We start from the raw sequence: 13,426 nt of genomic DNA on the forward strand, positions 1-13,426 counted from the left end.
TTGGCTTTTGTATGGACAAATTCAAGATAGATGGCGAATTGATAAAAAGACTTCTTTTGCTTCTGAAGATGGGATTTTTTTGAAGCAAGTAAGAGATGGTGTTAAAGGTCATATTAAGAGGATATATAATGTTCTATTAGAATTGGACTCAGAAACTGAATTAGTTAAAGATTGTATGATTAAGTGGGCTCAAAATATACCTATGGATACTTGGGAGTTGATCTGGGTGAGAAATGTGAAGTTTACACAAGCTCAGAATTTACGTGAAAATTTTTATAAGATGTTTTATAGATGGCACTTGGATCCCTCAACTATGTCTCGTATTTATCCGAATTATGAATCCAAGTGTTGGAGATGTGGTCATCCAGATGCAACATTTTTCCATATGTGGTGGACTTGTAAGATTATCAAGGCTTTTTGGATACAATTATGGTGGAACCTACAGCAGATTTTCAAAAAAAGGATTATTTTTCTACCACAGTTGTTCCTTTTAGGTATTGTGCAGAATTTAGATGTAAAAGAGACAAATTTGATGCTTTATTGTTTATCCGCTGCTAGATTGTTAATAGCCCAAAACTGGAGGAGCCCAATTCTGCCAACGATGGGAGACTGGAGATTGAAAGTTTCGTATCTTGCTGAAATGGCAAAGATTTCGGCTTATTTGAAGAATCACTCGAATGAACAATTTTTATCAATATGGGGAAGATGGATTGTTTATATTCAAAAGAAACATAAAGTGGTAGAATACAGGTTAGGTTTTTAATTTTGTAAGTTGGTTTATTTCTACTATCTTTTCTTGTAGATTAAGATACTTTGTAGAGCTAGAGATATTAGTATTTGTTTACTTTCATATGAATATTATCCTGGGATTAGGTTTTGTGGAGTCCGGGGTGGGGGGTGGGGGGTTATTGTTATTGTGTCATTGTGTACACTTATGATGTTTTTTATGATTGAAAAAATAAATAAAATCTCTTTAAAAAAAGAATGATTTGAGTTCTAAACAAAATATATGAAATAATAATAATAATAATAATAATAATAATAATAATAATAATAATAATAATAATAATAATAATAATAATAATAATAATAAAAAAGTTGGAAGGGACCTTGGAGGTCATCAAGTCCAACCCCCTGCTCAGGCAGGTAACCCTATACCATTTAATGAAGAGAAGGACATTAATGAAGAGAAGGACATAAATGAAGAGAAGGACAAGGGGGGACATGATAGCAGTGTTCCAATATCTCAGGGGCTGCCATAAAGAAGAGGGAGTCAAGCTATTTTCCAAAGCGCCTGAAGGCAGGACAAGAAGCAATGGATGGGAACTAACCAAAGAGAGAAGCAACCTAGAACTAAGGAGAAACTTTCTGGCAGTTAGAACAATTAACCAGTGGAACAACCTGCCTCCAGAAGCGGTGAATGCTCCAACACTGGAAGTTTTTAAGAAGAGACTGGACAGCCATTTGTCTGAAATGGTATAGGGTTTCCTGCCTGAGCAGAGGGTTGGACTAGATGACCTCCAAGGTCCCTTCCAACTAATAATAATAATAATAATAATAATAATAATAATTTATTATTATTATTATTATTATTATTATTATTATTATTATTATTATTATTATTTTGGACAAATGGCTGTCCAGTTTCTTCTTAAAAACTTCCAGTGTTGGAGCATTTACCGCTTCTGGAGGCAGGTTGTTCCACTGGCTAATTGTTCTAACTGTCAGGAAGTTTCTCTTTCCTGACAATTAGAACAAATATACTTGTCTGTTTTAAAGATAGAAGTGCTTTATTAAGTCAGGTTTTTTAACAACTTAAAATTGATTTGGGAATCAATTATTGTAATAAAATATTAAAAACATAACTGCAAGAAATTCTGTTGAGCAAAACAGTTTAAAGCTGTCTTTAAACACAAAGACAGCTTTTATTTCAAGGATCAATTTGATTTGCTGCCTCATTTAAAAACCTTTTTCTTTATTTAATTCTTGATCCATGAAACTATATTTATTTTGAAGTGAAATAATGGAATAAATCAAATCAGTTTTTCTTTAACATAAATTTGGAACTTGCTGAAACCAATCTTCTTGATTAGCATTGTAATTTTTAAATTAGCTACAAAGTAATTTCAATGTCATTCACAATTATAAAACATAAAATATGGTTTCATATGCCAAAAATCTATACTGATCATTAAAACTTCAGTCAAATATACAGATGTATATAAATAAATATGAATATTATTTAGCACAAAGAATGAACAAATATTTTTTTAACAAAGGCAGAAATAATTACATTAACCAAAGTATACCAACATTGATGCTGCAACAATTCCTTTACTATACTAATATAAGCATTGTAAAATATATAAACTTTTAACTTCTCCAGAACTATTAATCAGGCAGGCAGAAAGCAAAGCAGAGAAATGACTGGGCTTGAATATTGTTCTCCAAATTACAGAAATAAATAAAACACCAATTAAAATTTTGAGGATTACTGAGTAGAGAAAGTTATGATTGTCTGTGTCTTTCTACAGATTCACATTTGTATTCTCATCCTTGCCTGCATTTGGAAAAAGTGCAAACAAGGTTTTGTTTTGTTTTTAAAAGGATATTTATATAATTGCATGTTGATTCTGTAGCTTTTGTAAACTATATGACAACAATAAATGTTACATTACCTTTGCAAACCTTTTGCAAACCAAAACATGAAAAAAGTTCAACATTTAAAATTATATGTAGGGAAAAGAAAAACACTGAAGACATTGTGTTTCTATCGAAGCAGTATTTTAAATCCAAATATAGAGTTTGCCTACCACATGTAGAAGCAGTCAGCATACAATTCACAAAAAGCTTTCAAAACTCACAAAATATCTACTCTAGAAAAAAGGCATACAAAGCAGAAGGAATAAATATTACACTGTCTTAACTTTCTATGGATGTTCTGTCTGCCACATGGCAGGCAAATCAATTTCTGATGTATTTTGAAACATAATATTCTTCTCTGATAAATAAACCTTGAGAACTATATTTATTAAACAAAAACATTTTATCTAGTGAATTACCCAAGGGATATTCTAATAAACCTCTCTAGCAATTTCTGCAGAATACAAAAAAAAAAAAAAGCTGATATAGGTACTGGTTTCAAAGTTCAAGGATATGTCAATGATACAAGATCATCAATTATTCTTAGGACCTACCATTTGTAAAATGCCATTCACTACACCAAATCCAGTATTCAGAGAGGAATTGAGTAGCATGTATAAGACAGAATAAGAAACTATGTTTTAGGTTCAACAATACCATTCAGAAGAGGCTGTCCTTCGTTTACTCCGTTGGATATGATTGCATTGTAAATGTCTTCAGGAAATCCAGTCTTGCATAATGTGCCTTCTTCACAAGTTGCCTTTATAGGTGCCTGAAATGCGAGACAAAATTTATGTAATACTTTGCAAACCCATTCAACTGAGAAACATTCAACTTGGCATGAACTGTGATTTAGCTACTATCTTGTACAAACAGCTTCTTTGTTTCCAAATGGCTGCAATTAGAATTCCAAGGGCAAAGGGTTAATCTTTCTGATAACTGGAATGGAAGGAACAAATCCCACTTGTCCAGCAAGATCTAAATAATATGCAAACTTGATTTGTTAATCCACCAAATGTTTGAACTAAAACAGTCACTTAGTCTGAAACAGAATTATGGGAGAGGACAATCATATTTCTTCACATTAGAACTAAATCTTATACAAAATGAAGTTTGTACTGATACTGATCATGATACATTTGTGAGCTTTAACAACAATAAAGAAGATGATCACTAAGAATATCAATACATTTTTGGGTCTATCTTTTCAACTTAGTCTTTATATACATAGCTGGAGAAATATAATTTGTTTGTCTATCTAAACACCAAATATGTCGTTAAGAAAGCATGTTATGTCTCATAAAACATTTGTCATAATACAGGAAGACTAAATAAAAGATTTGTGTTACCAGAATGGAAAACTGCTTTCCATTTTCCATAGTTAATTTGGCTGAATTGATACTTTTTTTTCATATCAGGGAGTGTATCTATTCATGAATCAATAAGTTTACCTTTACATATCACAAGCTTAGTTTTTTAACAAGCCATACATGAGAGAGATTTCTGTTTCTTTTATTAAGGTAAACCTTTTTAACAAGAGGACTTCTATTTATATGCGTAATAGTAGAAAATTAACATCTGTTTCCATTTTAGGTTCCTGTATATCTCATGTCAAACAGCACCACCAAACAATTTGATGTGAGTGGCAATGATTCTTGTATCATAAAATTAAGTATTGTGGTTACTTCTTAAAAAGAAATAGGAAGAGGGAACGAATGGGATTACACAATAAATATTTCAGGCCAAAATGCATTCCATAAGTTTGTAAGTTACACATGGAGGGAGTTGATACCTTTTGAACTTCTTCAGAAACACATAATTCCTAGGTGGGCAGCTGTATGATTAATAGGATTTTAAACAAGCCTACAAAATGCATGGGAATCTGTCAATCTGTTCCAGCACACCATTTACGCTAAAAAAACTCTTGTATACTAAAATAATGTGCAATGAAACGAAAACTTTGGAACATAGATTTTCAATGCTTTTATTTGCAACCTTTCTCCCCCCCCCCAAACAAGAGTAGTCTTCTTCCCCAAATTAGTCAATTGTCAACATTCCTTAGCCAGAAACACAAGAGGAATGAGGGAACTTAATTCAATCAGTAAGTTATGGCATACTGCCAATCCTAAAACTGCTTCCTGCCATTCCATACAAGAAAACTGTCTCATTCTTTCCTGCATGTAAAGCTCTGCTTTGTTTTTGTTTTTTCTTCAAAGAATAATAAAGCCTCTTTTAATCTTTTATGAGCAGTAGACTTAAATTTAATATATTCATTATACCTTTCACAGAAAAACCAAACTAGCTATTCTTTATTGCTTCATGGTGAGTCAGTGATGTGTATCTAGCATTGGATCATGTAGTTTGAATCAAAAGTTGTTCTCTCTGAATGTTTGGGGATATGTTAATTGCCCTTTATAGACCTGAACTGTTATACAAAATAGATAAGCAAAGGTTTTTATTTTATGAAATGTTTAAGTTATTTCCTAATATTGCAACTAAAACATATTAAACTTGTCCTGATATCTATTAAAATCACATCCTTATATAGGTATTGTTCTATCAAATTTAATGCCAGGAAGTATGCTATAAGAGAGCCTTGCAAAAATCAATCAAAATTCTTGCTGCTGAGAGATCACTAGATAACGTAATGAAACAGCTGATGCAAATGAAATATAAGTCTTTATAAATGGTTCTAAAATTCAGGCTATACTACAATCCTACTCAAACTGGTAAAAATGACAGGAAATAACAAAATGTACCCAAAACTCCACAGTTAAGTGGCACTAAATATATTATTTCCTAGTTCTAAAAATTGACAATGCAAGTTTTTATACATATGCCAACATGACACATGTGTATAATGAAGAGGCTTCAACTGCATTGCCACAACCACCATCTTACTTTTTTCATGTCTATGGATGTTGGGTTTCAGCATTCTGATTGGCACTCTGGCTATAATATTGCTATATAACAGGGGTCTTCAAATTTGTCCCTTTTATGACTTGTGGACTTCAACTCCCAGAATTCCTTAGCCAGGGATTTTACATGAGTGCTGGAAACAGGAATAGACATAATCCTAATCACATGGAAGGCTGTGCTGCCCATGTATATGCTGTTTGCTTATGTAAATTAATGTAACTGGGAAGCTGGCAGCAGGCCTGAGAACCCCTCTAGTAAGGATTATCATGTGCACATTATTGAACTTTGTTGTTTAATCTATACACATTTTTGTGTATACAGAATTCCAATGCGATCCTGAGAAATATTACAGACAGGTGCCACATTTGTGCCTCATACACTCAAAGGTATCTTTTTGGAAATAAATCCAAAGCATTCTACAAGCTAATTTACAGTTCTGTAACAGCCACAGGGCCAATAACCAGCTCTCTAATTCTGATCATATTAATGCCTGATTAATAACAAAAAAGCATGTATAAAATTGTTGACATCATTAAAAGAACCTGAATCTCCAATGTCATCTCAGGCAAGTAATATACCCTCAAATACAATCCTTGGTGATTTCCCTGACTTACCTATTTTTAGAGACTTTTAATTAAAATAAAATGAACAGGAAGCTGGAATGCTACAAATCACACACCTACTACAAGCACAGCCTGTATTTCTAAAAATGCCTTTCAGTTCCTCATCAAGCTGAGATGCTTCTATAGAAAATAAAATGATAATGGGCTGCAATTCAGTACTTAATTTACCTCCTAGTACAGGGGTCTCCAACCATGGCAACTTTAAGACTTCAAGTCCCAGAATTCAGAATTCAGAACTCAACATTGTTGCTGAGGAATTCTGGGAGTTGAACTTGACAAGTCTTAAAGTTGCCAAGTTTGTAGACCACTGTCCTAGTGTATAGCCATTCTGGGTCTGGGCATACCATGGCAGATATTTCATGAAAGTACAATTAACAGTCTAAAAATTCTAAATAAGCACCCCATCAACTCAGAAAGATTGGGGACACTTAAAAGTATAAGGCTGGAGAATATCCATTTAAATAATACATCCTTCCCGGCCCCACCCTCTTTTTCTTACATGTATGAGTATACATTATTTTATGATTTACACTTGCTTTACGTTTAAACCATAATACCGGAAATAACCTTTCAATGACTGACAACTTCAGAGAAAGTTGACATTCAAAAGGGTTGTGGTTTCTCCAATGGGTAGAATATAAACTGTGCTGAGCTGCAATATACATTCTCCTTTTCACTGTTCTTTTGTTGTTGTTTAGCAGAGTACAACTAAGTCCTAAAACTAAGAAAACTGATGCCTTTTATTATCTCTCTTCTGTTAGAAAAATACACTGACTGGAATACCCAACCCTACAAACCTTCTAACTTTATTGTCAAAGATACAGAAGGAAAACTTACAGCACCGCCTTGAAAACCATATAATATTTTCAAATTAGCATTAGCCAGCCGAAATCTCTCTAGTTTATAACAGAAGGCATAGAAAGAAAGCTGAAATGCAAAGAACATAAAGTAAGCATGATGAAGCTCAAACAATAAGAAAGGAGATGGACAATTCACTCCCTGAAATTTGGTCTATATACCGATTTACTAAGGAACAATTCTGATTGGTCATGGCTCATGTCTACCTGCCTAAAAGTGAGACAAACAATTCATTCATGCTTCTGATGTTTTGTTCTACATTAAGTACATTATAACATCATTTATTTCGCCAACATGAGGCTACAAACCAAGCAACATCTTCTCTTAAGCATTACATATTCCAGAAATCTTCAGATCACAAGAAAAACTTAAAAAATGAAAACAAAATCACGTTTAATTTTTTTTAAAAAAATGAAATGTGGCAAAAAAGTTTCTGTGTGTTTTTTTTTAAAATCTCATAATACAAGATTTTTAAGAGTTATAAAAACACTCCTATTAATCTTTTAAATTACATAACATCCTTAGAAAACTTTTGATTTCTTTAACTTTCAATGGCTGACCATGAGAAGACTCATTTAAGTTCTTATTAATCAAGAAATTAAAAAAAAAAACCTTTAGGGGAAGTAATTAGAGCAAAGTTCATTGAACAATGATTAGAACCAAACAATGAATTTAACAAGCTAGGGCACGGAATATCAATTTTCAGCACTGAAGATCTTGGGTGTTAGTTTTATCTGAGGCAGAAAGTCTGTAGACAGAATCTGTATTATTTCTAATAACTGTACAATACTTAGAAGTTTTAAGACATTTATAAAGAAAGAAATCTCAACAATAATAGGCTTTGAACAATTCCACTTATTGATATTATCAAATATCTCTCTTGTGGTCATATTGTCTGTAAGATGATCTGGTAATATATAATCACTCAAGATTTTGCAATGGTCAAATTCATTGAGTTTAGTCTATTCTAATCATATATTAGACTATTAGAGCCAATTAAAGTTTCTACTTCAGAACTCACATAAGTAATATACCCTGGAGAATAAAAATCCTTCACATAGAAAACATTCAAATTAAAGAAGACTTTAAAGTTTTTAAAGACAATGGTTAACATTTTACTTTGCCAGAAACAACACTTAGATAATTAGAGAAGGAAACAATTCAACATATGATTCTCATCTTGCATTCAATAGGCTGTAGGTACTGAACCAAATGTCCACATGCAGGCTTCAATACAGCATATAGGCATTTTTTAAATAATTTTGCTAAATATTGCAATATAAATGAATACAAACTAAAAAACTAAACTAAAAAAATATGAAAGACAAAAAATAAGGTCAGAAAAGAAGAAAAAATAGAAAGAAAAAATAAGAACAAAGAGAAGAAAAAGAAAAAAATAAATATATAAGGAATCCACTTCCTCCTCCTTCACAACAAATATAAATAATTTTATGGGCATATGTCCGCCTCTTAAAAGTGCAACAAATGATCTTGCCCTCTCATATCCCATTTCTTAACTATAAACAAATGCATAAACCCTTGTCATTTTAGTCCTGTCAGCAACAGTCTATTAAGTGTTCCCAGAGATAATAGCATATCTATTTAATATTTAACAAATAAGAATATAAACTTGTCTCAAGTCTTTTGCTAACCAGTCTGCTTCGCCATAACTACTTCAATCTTTTTGAATAGATGGGTATGATTCTAAATTAAGCTACAGACTAGTATGTCTAGGCCTCCACTGCCATGTGCAAAAAAAAAAAAAGTTCAATCAATCAATCAATTTTAACTTCTCGCGGGGAAAAAAAGATCTCACAAAGTTGGAATTAATTGATTGAACTTTTTAGTCCTACCCAGTCTGCCGTTACCACCGCAGCCACGCCCACCCAATGGGCCACACCCACCCAATGGACCATGCCCACCCAGCACCCGACAATACATAAATGGATTTTGGATTGCAGTTTGGGCATTCGGTCTTTAAAAGGTTCGCCATCACTGCTCTATCTTGTTTTTATATTAACTTATTTTTGGTTTGCCTAATTATATGTTATAAAATAGGAAAAATATTTTTTCTTACGCTTTTCATTTTCTCGTATTTTTTCCTAACCAATTCTGAAACTGTTATAAATAGTATCACTTGAACTTCAATACACTACTGATCCTTATAATAAATAAGTCACTAAGCAAAATGTCAGTTTCTTCTAAAATTAAGAACAAACACCTCAGCTGAACTGTAGGTCTTCAAGTCATGTTGTACTAAATACATAAATAGTTCCAATACTCTGAAACTATCGTCCTGATTGAATCTCATTAAATATATTATTGCAATTTTAAATAATGAACTTTTTGAATTAAATAAATACTTCTCATTTTTCCTAGTGTCTCAAAACTCTTACAATCTTCAAAGTAATCTTCAGTATAAAAAGTACAATGGACATCTGGCTATATTTAAACAAGCTTTTTATTTTTGGACAACTCTGTAATTTGAAGATGTNGCAGCAGCGGTGTTACGTGGGAGCGACGAGTCCCTCCCAACACCGCCCGCGCGGCCGCATTTTGGACTAGCTGGAGCCTCCGGGAGCCTACTATTTCTGCAGTATCTGGAATGACTTAGCAGGCTTCTGTTGAGAACACCAATTTATTGCTTTATTTTAAACAATTTGACCACATTAAATTGTACTATTAAATCTTAGAATCCTTCCAGTTAACTTCTCATAAGAAAAATTGGGATCATGTTGTACAATGTCCAAAGCATCCAATACTTTAATCAAAATGGCACGTGCCATCTTTTTTGTAACATACATGCAACTTCATCACATACAGATGAACAAGACCAAGTTTATATAACAACACTATGATACTTTTTTGTCATTTGCCCTTCACAGACTACTGTGTTGTGCTTTGAAATGAATTTCACCTAACTGCTCATAAAGTAAATTGCAAACTCAGCTACTATTTACCACATGGCAGCCCTTTTTTCAGGTATCAACATGCAGCTGATTTAAGCAGATGATTTACCACAGTTCATGAAGCTCTTAAAGCAGCTGCACCTTTTTTCAATTTCATGTGGAATCTTGAAAAGGGGGGGGGCTCGTTTAATAACAGAGTTGTGCTCAATCCAGCTGCAAAACATTTCTTCAGAATCCTATGCAAACATGCACAGCCCTATAGTATTAGATATAAAACAAAAAATACAGTGATGGAACAATGCCTTCCTGAAACTGACTATCCACATACTTTGAATTCTACAAACTAACTGCCATTTTTCCCGAACTGGAGCAAGATAGAAGATATATAGCTGTGGCTAGCATTGAAACAGATCACTAATATTTTTCAATAATTTACTTCAATTCTAATATAAAATGCACATTTTAACAATCTTCAAACATTTACTTTTATTCTTCTTAGTAAAACTAAGAACTTGATTTCAGTTGAGCATTATTTCGAAGTCCTCATTTAACAACTACTCTGATTCAACAACTTGGTTGACAAGCAACCTGGATTTCTGACCATTGCAGTGTCCCATGGTTATGTGATGATGATTCCTGACCTTCCCTGTAAAGTCAATGGGGAATCTGGCAGGAAGTCAGAAGTTGTAGTTACATGATATACTCACTTAACAATGGAATTTCCATTGCTAAACAGAATGGTCACCTATGTTGTGTTTTATGACTGTATTGTTTAGTGGTGTAAATTCTGGTCCCAATTTCTGCCATTAAGCAAGGACTACCTGAATAGTATTTTAGCTACTTTTACTATATTATTTTGATTCCTGAAATTTCAATAAGACCTTTTGTTTTCTGCTACATTTTGTTATCGTCTCTTTTATTCTGAATACTGGACAAAAAATGACAAAGGATCACGCCTAATTTCTAATTCTCTATGAATAAGCTGCATTAGTAGACCATCATAGTATAAAAATCACAGTATCAAATGAATGAGAAACTCAGTTAAATTCAAATGTGATTTGCAACCTGATGCATACTAGTGATTTTAAAGACTTGTGTGTGTCAGACCCAAATATCTGGATGGTATGTGCTGCCAATAATTGTGCTAATAATATATAAAGTCAATATCTGCCTGTATTTTCTTATTCATGGCCTTGCTTGTCTGCTTATATCAGTCTCTCCAATAGCTTACAATAATTAACACAGAAAAGTAATAGTTTTTATTGGGGAAAAAGTACAAACCTGGCATTAGATGGCATTTTCATTTTCCAGTCCATCTTCATATTTACCATTTTTTATTTTTTTTAAAGAAAATGCTAAAATGAAATCACCTGCATAATACTAATCAATAAAATTGGTCCTACTTATGCAACACTTAGTCAAAATTAGGAATTCCTGTTTAACAATGGCTGTATAATAGTGCATAGGAATAAGCATCAATTAAAATTGTTAATATAGTGATCAGCACTTATATAATAGTTAGGGTTCAAGGTGGTATGGTCCAAAATAGTCGGTTTCATCTAGGACATTATGTCTGAAGCATCTCAAACCACTTTTGGTTCACCATTGTTTACAGGACTGCTGTATGGATAAAGCAAAGGGAAAAAACCCTACCTGAGCCATCTTGAACTCAGAATGATAACATGGAATTATCTAACAAATACATTTCCATTTAAATTGTAATAAAACATTTTCCATTCATATACATCAGTAAAATGAGAATATTTTATGCAATGACATAAAAGCCTTATTTTTAAACTACTTTAATTTACAAGGTTTTGCTTCTACTAATATTGTAGCAAGCTTTATTTTCATTCTGTCCCAGATATAATACTGATAATCCTTCACAGGGATCTATCAGGGAGGGGAGGAGATATTAGCCCCATGATTTGCATATAGGGTCCAATGTCAGGATATACAATATGCAAAATTGTTGTGACATCACTGCACAGGTGTCCTATTCTGTCACCATGGCTAGCCATAGATTATGGTGAATAAATGATCAAAAAATTATTCAAACCATGCAACTCTGTTGGGAATATCAGGCAAAGGAAGCAACAATGGGTACAGAAAATTAGGCCCATTCTAATTAGAACAACAAAATCCTAGGATTTTGAAGATGCTGGTGATTTGATGGAAGTGATTCAAATGCAGGAGCGGAAAGTAGAGGCACTTCTTCCAAGCAGTTGTTACAATTGATCTGGAAGTCCCAAAGGCACTTTTTCAAGAGGCAACTGGACTTTCTTGTTTATTTTTGAAGACATGTCACTTCTCATCCAAGAAGCTTCTTCAGCTCTGACTGGATGGTTGGGAATGGAAGGATTTATATTCCTTGCAGACAACTGGTCATTTGCCTTCTTTTAGAGTTGTTGAGGTTACTTGGAGATTTATCTGTGTCCTCAAGGCCACCTGAGTAGTGCAAATGGGTGTGGAGCCTTCTTGAAACAGTTGAAAGGACTGTTTTGTAGACTTGAGATAGATGATGTTGTATCCTTCTCTTGCTGTTGAGAGAGGCCTTTTCAATTTTGACACAGATGGCCTCTTTGATCCTTCTTTCAAACCAGTGGTCCTCTCTGTCCAAAATGTGGACTTTGCTGTCTTCGAAAGAGTAGCCTTTCTCTTTTAAATGCAGATGGACTGCTGAATCTTGTCCTGATGGATTTGTTCTATGTTGTGCCACGCTTTTATGAAGTGGTTATTTTGTTTCCCCAATGTACAGATCTGCACATGTCTCACTGCACTGTACTGCGTACACCACATTGCTTAATTTGTTTGGGTGTTTTATCCTTGGGATGGACAAGTTTCTGCCTTAGTGTATCCTTGGGTTTAAAGTGTGTACAGATGTTGATTTTGAAGATTCCATTATCCTCAAAATCAGTTTTTCATAGTACACAGGACAGTGGAGCGGACAGGAAAATGGAGAAAAACTGTTCCCTGATGGCAGTATAATTCTGTTGAAGGAACAGAATGTTAACCCAGTTCTAAGTCCATCACAAATAGAACAGGATCATGATGATAATGTTAATTACTGATGATCAGTAATAATTCTCTCAAAGTAAGCTTAAGCCAAGGAAGTAAAAATTAATCAAAAATTCTTCAAATTATTGCTGAACTTCTAAGGATATTTTTAAATAATAAACTGAAATTTTTCAATTGTAAATATAATTTAAATATTTATTTGTAATGTTATCTATTGTATCATAATAATTGTAAAACATTAATTTATGTAATGTTTAGAGGTATGTCATCTTGACCAGACTAACCTGAATTTTGTCAAATAATGAAATTATTTCCAGTGTTAGTTTCTTATTTAATACTGCATTACATATTTGAAATTTACCTTTTTAATAAGGAAACAAAGCATTTCTTAAAAAAAAAAAATTTTCTCAGCTTCCACAGAAAATGAATGAACAATCTCAACATTAGTTTTTTTTT

The 13,426-nt window shown here is 33.1% G+C and overlaps 1 protein-coding gene across 1 annotated transcript in view; it reads right to left on the minus strand.

Annotated features, from left to right (window-relative positions):
- Positions 1-13,426, minus strand: part of CDH2 (cadherin 2) — a 123,900-nt gene that overhangs the window by 104,726 nt on the left and 5,748 nt on the right. Inside the window, exon 2 of the mRNA XM_015819238.1 lies at positions 3,301-3,415. Coding sequence (XP_015674724.1) covers positions 3,301-3,415 — 115 coding nt within the window. The remainder of the gene's footprint in view (positions 1-3,300; positions 3,416-13,426) is intronic.

The sequence above is a fragment of the Protobothrops mucrosquamatus genome, unplaced genomic scaffold (assembly GCF_001527695.2).
Source record: "Protobothrops mucrosquamatus isolate PMUCROS unplaced genomic scaffold, P.Mucros_1.0 scaffold877, whole genome shotgun sequence".
Lineage (NCBI taxonomy): Eukaryota > Metazoa > Chordata > Lepidosauria > Squamata > Viperidae > Protobothrops > Protobothrops mucrosquamatus.